The sequence below is a fragment of the Lonchura striata genome, chromosome 15, assembly GCF_050655825.1.
Source record: "Lonchura striata isolate lonStrDom1 chromosome 15, ASM5065582v1, whole genome shotgun sequence".
Lineage (NCBI taxonomy): Eukaryota > Metazoa > Chordata > Aves > Passeriformes > Estrildidae > Lonchura > Lonchura striata.
In genome coordinates, this window is record NC_140717.1 from 5411929 (window position 1) to 5433468 (window position 21540).

General features: G+C 40.9%; 1 protein-coding gene across 1 annotated transcript; it reads right to left on the reverse strand.

Annotated features, from left to right (window-relative positions):
* UPB1 (beta-ureidopropionase 1) lies at window positions 1–13118 on the reverse strand. Its single transcript, XM_021549811.2, has 10 exons — window positions 12970–13118; window positions 12179–12350; window positions 10644–10731; window positions 9878–9972; window positions 9467–9628; window positions 6406–6575; window positions 5654–5735; window positions 4772–4814; window positions 3883–4037; window positions 1–1144 (listed from the first exon to the last, which is right to left on the reverse strand). Exons 1-10 carry the CDS (start codon window positions 13068–13070, stop codon window positions 1061–1063), a joined length of 1152 nt encoding a protein of 383 aa, XP_021405486.1. The 5' UTR covers window positions 13071–13118; the 3' UTR covers window positions 1–1060.
* Window positions 13119–21540: the final 8422 nt, after the last annotated feature.

The following is a 21540-nucleotide window of genomic DNA, read 5'->3' on the forward strand; positions in this document are numbered from 1 at the left end:
TGCATTTATTAACAAGTTTATTAGAAAAAATGTTTTTGAAAATCTGAAATTGTAATCTAGAAAAACAAAAACAAGAGTACAAATATTAATTACTATTATTAGCTATAAATTCATAGTTGCTGGGCTGTAAATTGTATTCAGTCTGCATTGCCTAAACACCCATTGACATCACCCAAAGCATATGAAGCAAAATCTCAGAATACAGTACTACCTAAGAATAGCAAATGTATCATTACTACCTTTATTCCACAGCTGGTTTGTGTACTCTACAGCCACCACATTTCCTACTGGAGTGCAGCCCCAGGGAAGGAGTTTTCCTTACCCATCCTGAGCTTTCTGTTCACAGTGAAAAGCCTTGCCTGTGCATTGGGCAGGGTCTCTGCTTCCCTTCAGGGCATTGAGCTTCAGAAGATACCAAAACATCTCTCTGAGCACAACTTCTGGACCTTGAAGGGGCCCAGCAAAGACACTGCTCCAGCTGTGGTTGTGTAAAAGGCAACAGAACCAAAGCAGTGCTGCTTTACAGCACCCACAGATCTTCACACAACTGGGATGTCTGATACATTACTGGCTATAACTGAACCGCATCAAGTACTTCGTAAGCAGAAAAAGCAAACAAAACCCAGATGAAAACAATTTCTGCCTCATTTCTCCTTAAATTATGCATCTGGGCAAAGAGTAAAAACCAGAAAGCAGAAACAGATGTACAATGCAAAGCTTAAGTAAAACTTTTCATATCCTCTGAACTCATCCAATCAACTATATCACAGTACACTGTATGTGTATCTACCCTAGAAAAACACTGGATGTATTTCTAGCAAGGAACAACTTTAGACTCATTAGTGTAAATGACAAACACTTAAGAAGCCATTTTCAATAATTTTACGTAACAGTTCTGACTCCTATTTTTTAAAATTGGCTACATGAAATTAAACTGACAACATTAAAACAGCAGCTTGTGATTCACAGTAAAGCTTCAAAGTAAAGATTCAAAGTAAAATAATCCAACAGTAACTTTGAATTTGTCTTGTAACATTTGAGTGTCATGAGATGCTCTCTCTTACTCTTTGATGATATTGGGTATAAAGAAAGGCTGGACTGCTTCAGCAAGCTTTTCTGCATACATTTCATATCTACCAGTCATCTGGAAAAGAAAAATCAAAGCTTCAGTTCTTTAAACTACAAAAGTACTTCAGTAAAAAATATTTATATCCCCTGGTTGTTTTTTTTCTATGACAATATATGATTTAATTGTCCCAAACATCAAAACCATAATTCCCTCAAAATCAAGATCTCCAGTGCCTTGGCACAAACTATTTTTTATAAAAGAACTCGTATTATGTCACCTAGGACTGTATTTCTATCTAAAAAAGAAGTGTAGTTCCACCCTGAAAGTAAAACTTTTAAATGAACACCTCCCTGTTTTGCAGCTCTCCTTCACTGACAGTCATGTCCACTGACTTACTAGTTATTATAGCTATTCTGGATAGCTGAAAGTTGAATGTGAAAGGTGGACTTGCTTTCTTATGCATCAACAATTTTTTAAGTTATGTCAATAAAGGCAAGGGAGTGTCTCTGCAATTAGGGCTTCATGTCTTGTCCTTGACAACTAAATAACCCTGCTGCCAGCAGTAGGTTTGCACATAAGCCACTGACAGTATTGGGGTTACTCTTACTTCACCCGTTAATAATACAAAATCTCAATGGTTTGGGCAACAGAGCAAGTGCTGAAGTGCTGTAATACAGCACCTGATGTAGTGCCATCATCCTTTTCCAAGAGCACAGCCCACAACACTGGCTCTGAGAGCGACAAATTAATCTTTATTTAATTTGTTTAACCCCTTTGCTGCTCTAAGTTTAGCAAAGACATGTTTCAGGCATCACTGGGTGCAAACTACAGATAGCAGAGCAGGTTAAATAGGCTCCTACTTGCTGTTAAAGGTTTTCTGCAGTGGGTGAGAAAACCTGTGACCACTCTCCCTCAGCAAGAACTACCTCTCACAACTGAGAGAAAAAGGAAACAGCTCTCCCCTGTCACGTAAACAAAACCACAGCTGTGCTTTACGTGCTAAAACCCAACAATAGCACTCCACACCATCAACATGAAATGAAGGTGCTGAAAGCACAGGAGTTGAAGACAACAAAAAATACACAATTCTACACCAATCAGCCAAAGGCCAGTGTTTTGCTTTTACTGTTTGTTTTTCCTAATCAATACAATTGTTTTTGTTCAGATACCCCTTCTAAGCTGGTAGAAGCAATGCTCCATGTGCTTCCTGACACACCAAGCCTCTACTCTGCAGTAAGGGCCTTAAGACTCTTGTGGCAAAGCAAAACTAAATGCATGCCTGACTTAAAAAACTAAGAACCTCTCAGCACAACTTAATTCCATTATGGCAACAACTACATGCCTGCCACAGGCATCTGTAAAATAACAAATGCAACTCTGTTCCAGAAGACAATCTGAAATTACTTCTTGGTTTTAGTCCCTATGTATGGATTAGCAATATCAGCAAAGAAATTAAGCTCTAGATAAGAAATTACTTTTTTTAATTAGAAAGCTTATTCAGCATTTCAAATCCACAGGGACTTTTCATTTTAATGTCAAATTGACATCAAAACATCTTGAATATTGCACCATTCTGTAATGCACAACAGGCAAATAAACCAGCTCTATAAAATGTCTGCTTGCAGTAGCATGGTGTTCAAAAAATTACACTCCTTGCAAATGATTACTTATTTTAGATACTAGGTGATCACTGAAGAACCTACATATATTGTACAGCTGCTAGCCCAGCATTTTGGTCTATTTTGTTAGGATTAAAATCATGCTGATCTTAAGAGTGACTACGAAAAGGTTCTGGTCTTTAGCAGTACTGAGAACTGGAACAAAATATCTGTCTCCACAGAAGCAAGCAAGATGTCATCGTCATTAACAAAGCCTATTTCCAGAGTTGCCACTTCTTTCCTTTTTTTGTTCCAACAGAACCTTTGTGTGGCCTGTTGTAAACTTGATCAGAATAAAAAAGGAACTACAGTGTTGTTTGTTTAAAAAAATCTGGTCACTCCACTAAATGAGTATATAATATAGCACCCCACATAACTTGTACTGGCACAACTGAAGGGTTAGCAAGCTGCTGTGCTGAGGCAGCCATTTCTTCAACCAGCACTGCTGCTGGACAAATTAAATCCAATTATGCCCTCTGGAAAGATGAACCAAATTAGCTTTACCTCAGACTACAAAAAAATAGTAATAAATAAGGTTTGTAAAAGCCATATGGAGTGGCTTGCAGCTATTATAATCTGATTTAGATAAATTCAAAAGTCTGTTAAGATGCTTCAGAGATGAATATATACACTGCACAATTTCATCTCCGTAGTTTCAACATATCCACAAATTCAAGAAGTCAATGTTGCAAGAATTTTGCCTTCAGAAAGTTCTCAGAAGCTTGTAAGTTTGGGTTTTCACTAAATTTCACTGAAACTGACAATTAAAGCCTTTAAGAATATATAATAGTACCATGTTAGGTAGATCCAATGCCTGCCTCAGCTCAGCAACAAATGCCTATGTTCACTGCATAAGGAAAGCAAAACTCTTCCCCATCAATCCTCAGAGCTACTGGCAATCCACGTTAAGGTCCTGAGGCTAGGGTTTTCATTTGAAAGCTACTGGCCTAGTTTCCCTGAATTTAGCTACTCCTTTTCCAAATCTATTTATGCTTTTGGCGTCTATAACATCCTGTTAAATTACTTCAACAATTTAAGATCTGAACTGCTAAAAAAAAAATATACAAAAGACTGCCTTTTAACTATTGTAGCATCATAGAATCATTATCAAAGCTTGTTTGTTCTAATATTGATTTCCTTTATAGTCAGGCTTACCTTAAAATTCCATTTGTCACTGACTTGCCTGCAGAGGTTTAGGTCCATCTCTGCCACCAGCAGCCCATCCTGAGTGCGGGAGAGCCCCGGGGTCCTGCTGCCGTCTGGCGCAGCTACGTAACTCGAGCCATAGAAATGGCCCAGCTCATGGTGTGCTTGGAGAGATTTTTAAAAAGCATGTATTGCCATCTGCAAATAGGTATGTAACTTAGCATGCAGTGTCCCACAAAACCTGACTCCATTTCTTGGGGACTCACTGGCCTTTAGGCAAGATAATCATCTTGAAGAGTCACAGCATGATCCTAAAATAACTGCAGTTTTGACTAATTATAATTTTCATGCACAGTACATCATCAAATTATCAGGAAAACCTCCCTGCACTGCCTTTCAAATAATGTACCATTATGCTTTCCTGTTATTAAGTCTCTGGACTAAAGGCTTTGCTTTCATTGCTTTTTACTCAGCATTTAAATGAATTCTAATTGTCAAATCATACATTTTCAAAACAGCTGACAGAGATACACCCATTCTATTTTCAATAAAAGGCCAGAGGTGAAAACACTGGGATTTGAGGCACAGAAAAGATGTTATTTCATATTGCACAACTCTTGAGTTGTGCCAAAAATCAATCACATTTATTGTACTACTAAGCCATGGATCCCACTGACCTTTCTCATGCAGCTGCTAAAAACACTTAGCTCCAAAACTGGCTAAAAAAGGCTCAGGAACACTCTGGATGGAGCCACAAGCAGCCACAGTTCTCACAGCACAAATTACTGTGTTGCAACATATAAGTACATACAAGAAAATCTCATACTCCTCATTAATCATTCTCTTTGAACTTCCAGCAAATCTGGGAACTGGTACTGAATGTGATTTCTGAACATACCTTTTCCACCATCTCCAGAAGTAAAGGCGTTTTTGTAGTATTCCTGTGAAATAAGAGGAATCCATAGGTGGCAGTATAATTCCATTTCATTCAAGAAATCCTTGCTAGTCTATCATATTTTGGGAGTTTATATAAATCTACAAATATTTTTTTCTGGCACATGATCAGCACTGTCTGAAGGGAGTCATCAAGAGAGGCCTAGTGTCTGCGATGGATAGCATAGAACACAAGGTCTTTTTGTATCACTGCCTGTTTTTCATACACTTTGGGGAACATGCCTCGTATCCATTTCACAAGTTTAAAGAGGCAAAAGAGGAGATATTTAACCAAACGTATCTTTTTGGGTCACAAAAGAAGGCAAATGTTCACACAGCAGCAAGAAAAATTCTGGATTTTTGAAGGGAATCCAATTTTAAAAATTTACATGTAGCTTAATTGGACTAATCTGACGGCAAGAATGACCTATTGCATGTGCTATTAAATTTCATTCTAGAATTTTACAGTCCAGAAAGAGATAATGGCTGTACAACAGCCACAAGTTGTGAACCGCTGACTTGAGGATATATTAATTTTTCACTCATTTTGGCTAAAAGAATACTGACTTCACCAGAGAAACTGGGAGAGTTAGCAAAAGGGCGGGTGCCTCTTATAAAGATTCAATTCAAGAACAGGAAACAGCTGCAACCAAAAAGTAGGCTGCCAGCAATAGAGGCAGCTCTCAATCTCTTCATCACTGTCCATCTTCAAATCACATCACAACCCTTAGTACAGTGGTTACCCAGCAGCGGAACCCATGCATTCTAGTGCTAGAATCCCTGCCCCAAACAAACTCATGCTCCAAGCCCTGAGTGAGGGAATGAATGAAGCCAGGAGGATACGAACCGTTCCTACTCTGTTGATGGGACACGTGAAGCAGTGGTTGGCTATGGCAGCGTTTCTGGCTTCGATTGGCCACAGCGCCTCGCTGCAAACAGAGAGGAGCAGGTATTCATTAACTGGAGACACTCCAGTGCTAAATCTAGACTCTCACTGTGTCACACTGCACACTTTCTGTCAAAGAAGCCACAGTTAGCTTTTAGGAAGTCAAGTCACTCAGGTGAAATTGATGTTAATCTGCAGAAGATTAATCTCAAGTGACAATTTACACTGGTCTGGTCTGGTTCAAGAGGCCTGACAGTCATAACATTGCCAACAGTTTAAAAAATAATTTCTCAGAAAACGGTATCTCAGCTTGGTTCTGAAAACTGCAATTTCATACCACATTCCTAGCTGGACAATGCAAGCTGGTAAAAAAAGTCTGAACATGACCACTACCTATTATATAGCAAAAATATTACATAAAAGATCTAAACAAACTCTCAGTTTTCAGAATACCAGCTGGATTCTGGTTAATGCTTTCTCAAAGACAAAGACCTGCTGATGTACAGTAAATTTCTGAAAGAGAATAATTTACTAGGAGGAGACTGGGAGCCCAAAATTCCAGGTGGAGGAGAATGCAGGCTCCCTTTTGATGACAAAACAATAAAACTACACTTCCAAGACCTCAGCAAGGTACCTTTATGGCCCCATTGAGGGGCTCAGAGGTCCAGTTAACCCAGAAAGGAAACAATGGCACAGATCATTTTGTGTTTTACCTGAGTGTCCCTATAGTGGCTGAAGGGTTAAAGATGATCTCTGCTCCATTGATGCTATACATGAGCCAGTTCAGAGGGTGGTGGCGTCCATAGCAGATGTTCACAGCAATTGTCCCAAACTGTGTCTGAAACACTGGGTGTCCTGTATTTCCTTCCATATAGTAAGTAGACTATAAACAAAATTAAAAACAAAGGAAAAAATCCAACCAAACAACAAAACCCACAAAGGCAGACGTCTTAAAAAAGTGCAAAGTACCTCTAACTAAAAAAGCTTTTTCATCTGTAGATAGAAAGCTGAGGATAGTATGATGAGATTTACAAAATCACTTAGGCAGTAGAAAAGATGAACACAGAAACGCCAAGGCAGCAGCAGGAGTGTGTTTTCACTGAAATTACGCTCTTATACCTCCTTTCAAGCAAAGGAACTTTTTTTATGCAGCAGGCAGTGTACTTCCAAAACGTGCTGCTTTCTGAAAGTACCCTCACCAGGTTTAGACAGGGACAAAGACAGCCACCCAACATTCCTTATACAATCCTGAGGATCCCAAGGAAGAACGCAAGTTGCAGCAGCCGGGCTGATTCCTGACAGCATCCTTTGGAGCTGATCTGAGACAGAAAAGCAAGGGACACAATCCACCATGCTGAGCCACCAGGACACGTCTCTCATCACAGAAGAAAGGTGTTCTGTAAAGCAGACCCCTCTTTATTGAAATTATCTGTTCCTTGTAACCACCACTGCCATTGGACCTGAAGGAAGTAGAAACACCTGAGGCCTAGAGCAAGCAGGTACAAGCTGGGGAACAAACCTGGGCCTCCTGTAAGTGTGGGCCAATGGCAAAACAGATACAGAAGGGTCACCTTCTGAAACCAAGGGCTACAGGTTCAGTATGTCCAGTAAAATAATAATCTCATGTTTCTTATTTATTATAAGTTCTCATGAAATTGCACAGTCCCTTGGGCACTGATTTGATCTCCTTTCATGTCTGTAGACAGCAGACCACATGGTGGGTGCTCACCCAAGTCTTTTTCAAAACAATTCTGCTGAATGAATATATTTCCATTTTTTTCCTCCTATTCTCAGTTTCTTTTCTTACAAAAGCAGAAGAAAAACAAGACTGCTGTTGCTTCAGGGAATTCATCAGTTCCTATTTTTTATTTCACACCAGAGGTCACAATCCTCTCCACAGCAATAAAGTGTGATGTCTCAAGAAGGATTGATTTTTGTTTATAAGGCCTCCCACACATGGCTGAATAGGCCGCAGACCAACCTCTCTGCCCTTTCCATTTAGTTCTTACTCATTCAATGGGTACAATTTTAACAAGGCTCCTTTCCTATCTGCCCTACAGAGACAACCCACATGAAATAATTTCAAATTCGGTATTTCCTTGAGGTTTAACTTTGTTGATAAAGAAAACAACATTAAAGTAACACAGATGAATATAATCCTTTCCTGTAGCCTGGGTGGTTTCTGAAGTTGCTTTATCAGAATTGTTCAGCTCAGAAAAGTGGACTTAATGCTTTACTAACAAAGCCAGCTGAAGACACTGCTGTCTTGGTTAAGCACTACTCGATTCTGTAACAAGTAGATACAAGAAGAAATGCCAGATCATTATAGTATATCTGGAAGGTATAAACAGACAGTTTTGTAGTAATTCTGCCATTTAGGATTCTAAGAACTAACTTCTTTCAGCAACTATGCAAAACTCTTAGTGAAACTCTATTTATACTTCACATGAGAAAGTAAAAATACTTTCTTTTTTTAGGTGTCTCTCATTGCAGTTTCATAGCTGGAAACAACGAGTTTCTTGGAATCTGTTGATTCTCCACTAAACAGTGTCAGGAAAACTGAAAGACACCATATTTTAGCACAAGCAACAGGAGTTTATTTTTTGTTGGATTAGATAAAGAATAAATTAAAAAATGTGGAAAGTAACCAATCAATTTCTTAGTTACTACTTTTGTTAGCTAAAGGACAGACCTGATAAAATAATAGTAAGAATCAGAATAATTGTTAAAAATACAAGGTAAGACTGGTGACTGTGCCAGAAATTCATTGTGTAGAGCTCTATTAACAGCCTCCTCTGGAGAAACTCAAACCAGCCTGATCAGGTCTGCGAGCAAGGTCAAAACTTCCAGAGGTCTTTAAACACAAAGTTTTGAGACCCAAAATAACTTCTTACATTAACAAAAAAAGTATCTTAGGTTCTGAAGCTTCAGTTTGATGACTGGAGCAGTCATACAGGGAACAAAAGCAACTGCAGGTATACAGCAGCTTTCAATGCTTAGCAGAAATGCCTCTGTTAATTACTCACTTTAGCTGACAAGGAGAGATTCAGTCAGGTAAGACAATGTATTTTTAGACTTCAGTTAATTTTTAATCCTGATCTTTCTGCTTGTGATATTTCTTTGGATGGATAAACACATTTCAGATCTACCAGTCATTGCCTTTACTGCCAGTTCAGTTTCTGATTCTGGAGGATGGACCAAAACCTGCTGGGGGCTTCAGCTGCAATAATGCCATTAGTGAACAGAAGATGCCATAAACCAGCTATTCAATCAGAGGCACAATGAATTAAAGGATTCTGCTCGAATAAGCACAAGCAAAAGAACTGTCATTTCCAAGACAACCTCACAGGGAAACAGAGAAAGGCTGTAAGTAATGTTCATGAAACAATTACCCTGCAAATTAAAGTAAGTTCAATGTGCACACATGACAAAACTACCCAAGCCAACGATGCACAATAAACATAACACAGTTGTAACTTAAACAATCCTTTTAAAGGATACTTGATACTTTTGAAGTTTCACTGGTCCAAGGAAGAGTACCTAACAAGATTCAATGTCATTTTTCCTTTAAGACTCATCACTCTCACAAAAATTATTCCTTCTTGATAAATTAACTATCACTTCATCTCAGAAAAACTGATTCAACAGTAAGTGAACCATATTTTTTAGAAACACATTGCATTTCCTGCCACTGTGACTCTGACACAACACGTGCTGGCACAAACAAGAGCTGCAAGGTAAGACTAACTTGATTGCCACAATACTGCATCTTACCTCATTGAAATCTCCAACCCTTGGAATGTGGTTTTTCCTACTTTTGCCAAGGAGTGCTCCAGAATTAGAAATGACCACTGCAGTATTCCACAGAATTCCACCATGCAGCTCATCTCGCTCCAGGATTGGAGACACCACAACCATATTGTACTTCTTTGCAAGCTGCACAAATGAACACAATTCCCCTATTAGACACCAGCCTGCAGGACCCCAGAATGACAGACACCACAGATAGCTGGAAACAGTTAAAGAAAAGGTAAAACAGCATTACATGTTAACTAGAAATGTTAAATAACAGAGGTATGAGTGAGAAATATAGCAAATTTTGCCTGCCAGTTCACTGGCATATTGTATTTTCCCTCAAATTATGTCAGCTGGTCTTTATTTTGCTTGGTTTGTTGGTTTTTTTACCTCTTGACAGAATTTTGTTGTTGGCCCATCCTCTGCTGACTCCGCAAATTCAGTCCAAGGAAGTTTCTCTCTTGTACAAAAAGCAAAGGGCATGGCTGGAAAACACCAAAGCAAGGCAAAATGTACAAAAATGTTCATGTCACCCAAGAAATACATGATATTTGCATGAAAAAAATTAAACAATAAAGAATTATTCAACCATTTTCCTTAAACTGTTAAAGGCAAAAGCTATTTAAAAATATTTTTTGCCAGGGCAAGGAGTTTTGAGCTCACACAGGGCAAACCAGAAGAGAATGGATGCATTTAGTGAAGTCTCAGCAGGGGTAGAAAGATAATATACCCCAGTACACTGTGAACAACCTGTTTTCACAAACAGGGCCTTCACTTGCCCATGAAAGTGAAGGGTTTTGCTTCCATTAAGCCTCAAACAACCCGTGTTAACTAGAAACAGATTTTTAAATGTTAATACCTGTCTAGAAAAAAAACAAAACCCAAAGTTTTAGGAGAAAAAATAAAGAGAAAAGGATCATAAAGGATGCCAGGAAGGAGCTCCAAATATCATATGGCAGTCTTCAACACAACAGACCCCTCATATCTGTTCCATATAGCTCTGCTACCTCAGACAGTTTGGGTTTTCCTCTAGGAAGCAAATCACTACAGTCGATTGTTGTATCTTGGAAGATTTCTACTGTTCACTTACAGAACACCTGTTAAAATAGAGGGCACCTGACATCTGACAGCCTAAAGAACCACAGAAAATACTCACTCCAAGCCTCCTGGAAACACACAATGTTGACCCCACACATTGCAGCCACTCCCACGATCTCCTCGATGCGTCTGTGCAGAGCAGCCACCTGGTTGTGAGAAATGTCACACCATTAAAAAAAAGCCACATGTTCTAACTCACCTCTGTGTCAACTGACTGCTTCTACACCCTTTGTTCACACAGAATTTATCTTGTTCTATACTTAGTGCCATTGCTTTCAGGGGGAGTAACTCGAGGTATCATTCCTGAACACTGATAACAGAGTCAGATATAGATTTTTAAAAGCATTTAGATGCTGAAAATAGAGAAAGTATTCCAATGGGATTCTAATTCCATGTTTGCAACATTTATATAGCTGGAAATTCACTGCTGCCTGACTTGCAAAAAGCTGAAAAATCTAAACAGAATTATCAAAAAGTATAATTTTTCTGCTCATTGTAAACAACCTACAGGATCATGTTAAGCCCTCTGTCCTAAGAGCTAAGTAATTATTATCAAGAAAAATCCTCAAAGTACTTATTTACTAGTTTTCTACAGTATTCTACATTAAGATAAGCATAGGTATAGTACTTTGCATTGATACTTTCAGGTTTCAAAAAAAAATAATAAAGACAAGACTGCAGTGACCTATGAAATCAAAAATTGTATATTGATTTACAGAAATAGTTAACTAGTTATTCATAAAGTAAAATCATTAATATAGCTGGTACCTTATTCAACAGCTCTTACAAAGAATCCACAAACTTGACCCATTTACTGAATTAATGACTTGCATCTGTGATAGGTAATCTTTCCAAAACAAACTACTTCAGAAATGTTCTGTCCTGTCACTGTACAAAACTGTTACTCCAGGAGATTTTATAAATGCAGTATTTTCTTCCCCTTTTTAAAGCTATTCTCAGGAGACTATTTCTATATATATTGGCCACTTCAGTGCTGCTGTGTCCAAGATATTAAGAGATGATGGTTTCAGAATAATTAATGTTGGAATAGACCTCTAAGATCATCAACCAAGTCCAACCATTAACCCAGCACTGCCAAGTCACCACTAAACCATGTTATCTTGTAATAAGATTTCACTCACTGCTGTACAAAGAATAATGAACACAGCTTTATTAATCTGCTTCCTCTAATGGATTTTCCTGTAATGGAACATTTCTCAATTAAAACAAGAACTGCACCTGTGGTTTCCACTGGCTGCCATCCCTTTGGATTTTGTGTAAATGATTTTGTGTTTCATCTTAGAGGCAAAGGATTTTCATGTATAAAATGAGCTACTAAATATTTAGCTTTGGAAAAGCTGCAAGCAGGTTGGGTGTGCTAGGTAAACACAAGATGTTTCTGAGGAACAATGAAACCAAATGTGTCACTCAAATTTCTTACAGGATGCTCTACTGCAGTAGTGATGGGTCCTGTACTGCCAGACAATCATTAGCCATTTCATGATATAGCTCCTAAAATCAACAACTGAACTGTGTTACGTCTCAATCCAGCAGAAGAGGAGTTAGAAACAGCCCCAGTCCCAGTCTGTGTACCTGGACTGCCACTGCTGTGTCTGTGGGAAGAGGAATTTCATTCTGTATCAGTCCCACTCGAACAATACGTGGCCTTCTCAACTGTTCCAAAGCAGCTCCAAATCCATACCCCTGCAGCTCAAAACCTTTTTCCTGGGCTGCTGACAGTGCAGCAGTTGGCAAATCAAGTTTTCTGGATTGAAGGAAAGAAAGACATTTTGAGATGAGAGTTCTCTTTTTCTGCTCTGAATGCGGTGGACCAAGGGGATGACAACTCTACGTAACCGTGCAGACTCCCGAGCTCCCATGCCCAGCACTCATCCATCAGCCAAGGCACAGCAGTGAGCAGCTCTTGTGCTGACCTCACTGCTCACCACCAACCATCGCCCACCATCCCCAGACACTAACACCTTGCTGCAGAAATCAAGGAGCACGCAAACTTCCACCTGCCATAGCTGGATTACAAACTCTCCCTCCCATGTCATTTCCTCAGGTTTAATCCCTACTTTTCAGGCCCCATCACCTCTATATCACTATTCCCATCAGGTCTTCCATCCCTGTCCGTCATCTTCTCACACTGCCCTGCTCCCCACACCTGGATCACCTCCAAAATACCCCAGTCACCTCACTGCAGTACCACAAGCCCTACTTTTCCTTTTCCCCCCTCAGCCCAGCCCTGCGCCTTGCACACCCCCCTCACAACTGCCTCCTTCCCCTCACCCCCGGGCTGGGCATCCCGCGGAGCCCGGGGAGAGGAACGACGGAAACCCGCAGAGCTGGGCTGGGGGGGGGAGCCAGTCCTGGTGGCGCACCTGGCCTCGCCCCCATAGAGGATCCGCTTCACCTCAGCGAGTTCCGCGGGCGGGATGTGCCTTTCCAGGCACGACTCCAGCGACTCCAGCGCGGCCGCCATGGCGGGGCCCGAGCGCGCGCAGCCCCTCAGCCGCCCCCTGCACTTTGCCCCGGGCGGCCCCGGCGGCCACGCCCCGCTCCCCTCACGGGTTTTGGCGGGACGCTCCCGGCCGCTGCCCGCAGCGACGGCGCCGTGGCCGGGCCGCCCCCGCTCCGGCGGCGGGGGGACTCTGTAGGTGCCCCACAGAGGGGCACGGAGAGCTCCGGGCTCGTAAGAGCTCCTGGTGGAAAGGAACCACAAAAGTCGGAGAGTTCGCAAAAAGTCACTCGGCGTGAAAATCCGTCATGTTGTCCCTGACGTACTCAATGAACGCAGAGTAGAAAGAGAGAAAAAGGGGGAAAGGGCAAAAGAAGGAAGGAGAAGGAGAAGGAGAAGGAGAAGGGAATAAAGAGAAAAGAAGGAGAGGAGGAAGGAAAGAAAAAGGAGGAAGGAAAGGAGAGGTAAGGAAAGGAAAAATATCACCATCCCTGGTTCCGTCGGTCCAGCCGATGGGATAGCGAGGGGATGTGGCTAGTTGCCGCTCCTGGACCAACTCATCTAAAAGCAGAACATCTTTAGGGGCTTTTTCTAATGATACCTATCCAGCAAAAAGGCTTGGAAATAAGTATTAAAATGGCAGTGGTTCTCAGGGATATGTGCGTGTCCATTGAAGTTGCAGTAAAACTGAACAGGAGCCAGTAATAATTGAGTTTAACATGGATTTTGAGGCCCATTATAATTGGAAATCTGTTCCAAAACCAGACTTAATGTCAGATAAAGGATTGAACCAATTAAGACCTTGATGTGGGACAAAATAAAAGTGCATCAAATAAAGGACATTTCCTTTTGCAGGTCCAAGGCAGACACCCTGTTTAAAGCAGTTATCCCCACTGAACCACTGGCCATGCCTTCTGCTTCAAAACACACAGAAGTTCACCACATAGCAACCGGGTTTCTCACTCGAGTGGAACACGAAGTCCAGGGATGGCTACACTCCTCTAAATATATCCCACTGAGTTTAAGCACTGCTTTATGTATCTGCTGGAGGATGTAACAACTTTCAGCACTTAGCATTTGCAGTTGTTAAGCATTTTGAGTTAAATATTAAGCCTTTTAGAGTAAATTTTCAAAAATGTCAGGGTGACAGTGTCTAATATTTAACTTTAGGCAGAAAGTGTCCAGGAGTAGTCTGGTTTCATCAAGGTATTTGGAGACACATTATTCTTTCTGTCTAATTCACCCTTTTTAACCAAAAAAGTTGCAGTGAAATTACTTTTCATTCCCAAACTTGTTTCTGAAGGGTGATAATAAGCAGTGACTGATACATAAATTAGATTTTTCATCTGATGATCCTAATTTTCTTTAATGGGCAATTTTAAAGGTACCTATCTGTAACATTTTATTCTGTTCATGGCTGGCAGATCTTTAAACATTGCAGGGAGGGAGATCAATGAAAAAAGAGGGGGGAAATGAGGGGGCCAAGTAAGTTCATTTCCGTATCGGCATAGCCAGGATGTCAACAGATAAAGCATTTCTGGAGGATTCATAGAAACAAACAGAAGGGCTTGGGTTTCTCTGGGAACTGTTCAACTTCTTTTCTGCCTGGACTGCAAATTAAAGGGAAAAACAGCAGGTCTATTTTGTATCCAGCTCCTGAAGAAGGTCACATAACTGAACTTTTCTCTTCAAGTTCTATTCTTAGTGTGAACTTTCACTGACTTCTCTATTGGTGCCTTGTTTATTTGTAATTTAGTAAATTGTACTACATGTAGGAAATGGACCTCATGGCAATAAAACTGAAGCCCCTGAAAAGAATACTTAGGAACAGTAGAGACCTGAAAAAACAGAACATTTCCTGTGCACTGTATCAACCATCCTGCAACAACGTGGTGAGGTCCAGACTGCGTGAATAGGAAATGACAAGCCTAGAATTACTAATAATGATGAAAGGAGACCAGGCTATTCCATAGGGACTGTGTGTATATAAAGGTATAACTCCAGCCAACACAATAAACCTTCAAAGCACGAAATGTTAATGTTGAGCAGGAAAGTAACCTAATAAAGGAAGATGCCTTCCATACCCCAGACAAAGCATATTAGAGGGCTTGGATTTAAGTCTGAACGTTCTACCTCAGTCATTGCAATTATCTGTTAAGTAGGATGCTTGAATCCAGATCCCAGTTCTGTTTTTGACTTCTTCAAACCTCTGTATTTAAACTTCTTCCCAGTTCTGCATTACCTGGACCAAGTAATTGTTTTGGGAAACAGCTGAAGCTTTTGGTATGAACCCAAACTGTAATAACTGATTTAGAGGGAAATAAGTATTTTATGGAAAAAAAGCACTTCAAAACGAGGGAAAATTCCTGCAAAACAGTTCTGAAGTGCACATGCTTTTCATCTCTATTGCCCTCAGTCAGGGTGGTCCATAAAGTCAGGTGTAGAAGTCAAGACCACCCAGTGCAGCCTGTACAGAACCAGTTCTCGTGTGTTTCTGTGCTGAATCCCTGCGTTGCACAGACACAATTGAAAAGCTAAAACTGGGCTTTGGTAGTGCTGGTCCACAACTCTGTGCTGCAACTGTTCCCAAGAGTTCCTGTAAAACCCCACAATAGCACCCTGGCATTAGTCAGAAGCACCCTGGAGAATTAATTTAAGAGCCAAATATCTGGAGTTCAGGCTAAAATTGGGAAAGACCCAAGAAAAGATTTAAACAAACAAAGTCTTTTTGCTGTAGCCCAAGATAGCAGTAAAGACTGAACAGCATCACAAACCAGTGCTCATAGGGAGGACTAGAGGCAGCATTTCTGTCTGTCCTTCCTAAGGCAGTAGCAGTATAAGTACTCAGCTTCTTACAAATACTGCTACTATCATCATGTGAATCATGTTTCTGACACTTTCTTTGCATATCAGTCCTTGAAATTGGTCACACAGAGTTCCCCAGAGCAGCTAAATATCTTAATATCTCATGTCCCTAATCCAGTACCGGCCTCAGATATCCCCAGTGTCATGCTTCTGGTCGTTAACACCTATCAAGGGATTTGGGTGGACACAGATGTGTCCTGCAAGGGCACGTGATGTTGGTGCTGTGTCTAGCTTGCTTTTTTTAATGCTGCAATACCCTTTAAAATTATCTTTTACAATGCCCTATTCCAGTGGCCACAAAATAAAGTACTGAATTCTACTGCGATCAGGTCTTTACTTTGCTTCACCTCAAATACAAATTCCCTTGCTTCATGTGGAAAGATAACACAATTATCTCAAAACACACCTGATTCAAAACATTTCAAGTTTAAGAGACAGGCAGAGAAGGGAAATTAGCATAATAGAAGTGTAGGAGAGGAGAAGGTCTGAAATATAGAGGGAAGATGAAATACTAGCTTCATGCTCCTTAATACACTGCTAAAAGAAGGCAGTTGGTAGCCTTCCTGTCTCTCCTGCGTTGGTTTAAGGGTGCTGTGATGCAGGAAAACCAAAATTCTCTGTTTTAAAGTCACTCCTTTGTACCATGACCTCTTGCCAATAACACTTAACTCTGGTGGGGCTTTTGGGGTTTGGGTTTTTTACAGGCAAAGCTCTCTTCCTAATTCTACTTAAATACTTACAAGCACTATTACCAGTTTTAGAAATGGGCATGTATGTAAACTTAAGTCAAAGTGGAGTTGAGGATTTTGATATGGATGGAAAATTGCAGCCTGCATTTAGATTACCCGTCTTAACTGTGAACTCTGCAACACATAGGTACAATCACCTCAGAGCAGCAGAGCCAGATTACAAACCTCATCTAGTTGGCTTTGTGTCCTCTGCTTTTGGCTTCCTGCTGTTCTGAAGGCTGGGTGAGGGGAAGTGGCTGAAAACTGAGGAAGTTTATTGTTGACAATACACTTTGTCTGCTCTCAGGCATGCCTGGGACCAAAGCAGTCCCCAGGCAGCCCCAAATCTGGGCAGTGAAATCTAAGTTTTTAGCTACTCTCCCCTCCCTCCCACAGGAAAAGCCCAGCTCACAGTTTTCAGAGTTAATATATCTTTGGAAGATCCCTTCTGTTGTTAGTGCTGTTGTCTTTCTAGCTCCAAACACTTTCCTTGATTACTTGACTGAATCACACCTGAAAATGTATCTTTAAAGCAGAAGAGATTCACAAATTGGCTACTTTGCCAATTAAAAACTCCATCTTCCCCCGGAATATGGCTGTCTCCCTGGTGCACAGGAAGTGCATTAAAGAAGTAATAAAGACTCATAAAACACATTTAGTGATCTAACATTTAAGAGCACAGTTCTTGTTCATTACTGTAACTTTCTGCTAAATTACCACCAACATGATTGCTCATGGGCTCAAAAGGTCAGTGTTATTTTTGCTGTCGAAATCATGGAGTCTGGGAAACAACTGCGTGTAAATTGCTGATAAACTGGAACAAAGACAGAAGAGCAAAACACTGAACATATAAGAATGCAAGTAAACCAGCAGGAAAGGAGGGGAGGGGAAGAATCTCACGGACAGTTTATTAAAAGAACAAAAGAATAAAATCTGGCGCATTTGTTTTCCACGGGTTCAGGAAGCCCAGTTTTAGGCACCTACTATAAATAGAGTTCTAATCCTTCATCAAAGGGAGTAGTAGTCTATACCAAAATGAATTTTAGGTATAATGTGGGAAGAGGAGGATGTCCCTCCCCTCACAGGAGGAGAAAGATCCTTTGTTTCAATCCTTGCAGAAACTAGGTATTTCAAAGTGTAAGAGCTGGAGAGATGAGAAAGAGTCTGGAGCATGACATTTCTATACTACCCAATTCCTGTCAAGAACATTGCTAGAAAATGAAATCAGCAAACAACTGATTTGGAATTGATTGATCTGATTTTGAGAAAGATGGGCTTGAATTTATCACTGGGCTACCTTGAAAATCCTCAAGGTGTTCCCCTCTGAGTGGAAGCTCTATGTGAATTGTATGAACTTTGGAAGAGCTTTTGATAGAGATACTGTATTGAAAGGAGTGGGAGTTTATTTGAAATTCTGAAAAGGACAATTTTCAGTCATTTAACCCTGCATAAAGGATCTGATTGTAATGTAATACCAAAGAGCTACCTCAGAGCCATCCAAGTTAAAACCAAATGCAGAATACAGGAGCCTTATATTGCCCTTAAGGGCAAAAAAAGTAATTGAAAAATTATTTCATGCAAAAACCTGCAAATTGTTCCAGGTGAGCTTATTAGATGGCCCCAAGACCCATTATTTTCTAGGAGAGAGCTTTGTTTAAGCTATTAACCAAAGCTCTCACCTAGAACCAGGCCAGTGGCAAAGTGCTATTAAATGATTCAATACACTGCCCTGGCTTTCAGTTGAATGGCTTGGGGTTTGATGGTGTTCAAAGCTACTCAACAAGGGCCTTGAAGAGGTTTGTTCCTGGAACTTGCCCACTGAACTGGATGCCAAATGGATAACTTTTAGGAGAGGCACTGGATATTTTTCAGGCAGATCAAAACCTGCACACAACAGTCAATAGAGTGCTACATTAATCTTTAGTTTCACACTTGACAGCACAAAAGGAACAGCAACATCCACTACCAGTCAACACCTTGCTTTTCTGGGAAGGCATTCATGCTGAGATTGAGGAAATTACCATAAGGCTCTCTCTCACAGAGAATGAGACCCTTCCCACCACTGGAATTATTAGGGAAGACATGTTAGATCTCTCATACAGGCCCTGTATAAAAGGACCTCCAGTGTAGTTTGCACAGGGTGGCCCAAAGACAGGACATTCTCCATATTAAAATACTTCCTCCTTAGGCCATTCAACTCACAGCTCCCATTGACCAGAAGGAACTAGACCTGCAGAGTGATTTCAGTGGCAGGAAAGGGAAGAAAAACAGGAGCATCTGTGGGATCCATCCGCTGCACCTTGATGCAGGAGCACAAGTTTGTGCTAAGAAGTGGCAAAGGGGCTTCAACCCTTTAACTGATTTTGCCCAGTGAGTTGATCCATACCCCTGACACCCAGACACAGTCTCTCAGGATTTCAGAGGTTTTATACACAGGGACTGACACACCCAGCCTGGAAACTTCTGCTTGCGAATAACCTGATCTGCTGTAGAGTTTATTTCTGAGTGCATACTTTATTCCACAATAAGAATATCTGTGATATTACTGAGTATACAGGGCACTAACCAGAAGTAATATCTCACTTGGACAGCAGATTTCACCGCAATCAGTTGTTTGGTGTAAATCAACCCTTTTTTCAGAGAAGTGGGAAGACAACAACACTTGCCATCTTTTAAGGACAACTCATGGAAGGGATGCTGTGAGGCCTCAATGGCACATTTGTATAGTGAAGGCCAGTATCTCTGGCTCACAGCAACATGTGAAATTGGGCAGACGGCTGCAGCTGCACTTGGCAAACAAACAGTAGGAACATAAACTTGACACTCTAAATGATGGTTATTGAACTGGTGTCTTCATGAACAGCCTAGATGCTGGCAAAAGGGCATGAGGAAGACAAAACAGAGGTTTAATTAACTCAACAGGAAAGGAAAAATCTCCTAGATAAAAGGAAAACAGCCATTTCTGATCCAAGTGTTTAAAGGGTTCTCAGACCTTCCCAGGCCAAAGAGTGTCTGTGTGTAATGCTGACTTCCTTCCAGCTCTGTCTGTGCCAGAAATAACTCGTCAATGGAGTATATCTTAGTAGTGTACCTTTTATCAAAGCCATTCCTCTACAGGAAAGTTACACTTGCTGCTGACGTGCTGCTGGCACATGAGGAAGGAGGAAGGTGTATTTATGAAGAGTGTAACACATTCTACTGTCCTTCCTGAGCCCATACAAATGTCTGCGGACTTGTAATGGCACAAACTGAAAACTTCAAATGAGACAGCACCTGTGCACCAAGGCAAGAGGGGATCTGCAAGGATCAATTTGCCTCTGCAAGATTTTGGGTATTTTCAGCATCTTTTAAAGGCTTGTTAGTAGTTTATGTCACTGATACTGTCACTGGTGACATGTTCCCAGCCACAGCAGGGGGAATCCAGAGTGATGGGAGTGATGCCTCTGGGTCATGTTTTACGGTGGTCACACAGGAGCTGAAACGTGCCAGGCAGGTTGTGCACCCAGAACAGACCCACGTGCTCCGCAAGACACAACACGTAACTTGACTTGAGTGACACGCAGGTCCCTGGAATTTAAACCACTGGACAGAGGTAAGAAGAGAGGATGTGTTAGAAACACAAAGGCAGTAGGAAGAAGGAAGGGAAGAGATTGTGGATAACCTACTGGTTGAGATAATTTCCCTGCTGAGCAATAGTTACCATACCAACAATTTCTGAGCAAATTTCCAATGGTTACTGTCGAAATATTCTTTGTTTGGCTTTGGGGATTTTTCTGTTTACCAGCTAGACTCCATATGAGACCTTTGGTCCAACCTCACAGTGCAGAGTTCTGTGGGTCCAGAGGAGATGTCAGTACTAAATTTATAGCCCAAATATCATTAAGGATGGAATGTAGTCCTTTCCAGGAATGAGTGAGACACTCTTCCCACAGCCAAAGAGAGGGGCTTTTATCTCTTTCTTTCTACACACAGGCACCCTCCTGCTCCCCCACTGTGCTGCATGCATATAGCCATTTCCTGAAACATTTCAAATTTGTTTTCCTTAGGTTATTTGTGTCTACAGCCACCAGATGGTCTGTGTCAAAGCTGATATGTTCAACATATTATTCCATTATCCTATTAGGTTGAACATGTCCTTCCTCCCATGAGAGCTGTTAAGATATCACCCTTACAGAAAAGAGGCAGCTTTAGTCCCACTGTCACCTCCTTTCTCCTTCAGAATAACACACTATTCTCAGTGATCCTATAGCACATAGCTAACATTTTAGACTACTTGATTTTCTTGTTCATACTTTCAAGAAATAATAGATATTTAATATCCAGCTCCCTCAATGAACAAGCTGCACACTTGTATCCAATGTGATAAAGAAAAAGCTGTGAAGACTTGAAAAAGACATGAAATGGTGCTTTCTTATTTTCAAATAAAAATTTCCTATATTGTTTTATAGGACTCTATAATTTGAAATGATCCTCCATCAAGATACCCGTTATATTTCCAAAACTACTCTCATGATCTTAAAAAGTCTTGGAAAACATCTGCAATTCAGGTCAATGACATTTAAACTGAGGAAATGGCCACCTTTGGTTTTCCTCTGTGGGCTCCTCATGCCCCTGGGAATGGGAGAGCAGAAATTCCTGGCTGGTTTCCATGACCCCAAGGACTGAACTTTGCTTGAGGAGCCTTCCCAGCCCCTGCAGCATCTACAACTAAGACAGCTTCTGTCAACAAAGTTTATTCAAAAGATGCTGTTTCAAGTTGGTAGGGGCAGAAGGCAATGGGAGAAGAGAAGGAGGCAGAGAAAGGCTCACTGATGGGGATGGAGGCAGTCAGCACACAAAGGAATCAGCCTATGTCAAAGATACACTGGGTCTCCTGTGGGAATTCTTAATCACTAACACCA

Bases quoted from the DNA above. Each gene is read 5' to 3' on its own strand.
- UPB1 (XM_021549811.2), bottom strand. From the start codon at position 13,070: ATGGCGGCCGCGCTGGAGTCGCTGGAGTCGTGCCTGGAAAGGCACATC. The intron at 9,629-9,877 runs GTAAAAAAACCA...TCATTTGTGCAG, and splicing joins CAACAAAATTCTGTCAAGAG to CTTGCAAAGAAGTACAATAT. The intron at 5,736-6,405 runs GTAAAACACAAA...CTCTGTTTGCAG, and splicing joins GCCACTATAGGGACACTCAG to CGAGGCGCTGTGGCCAATCG.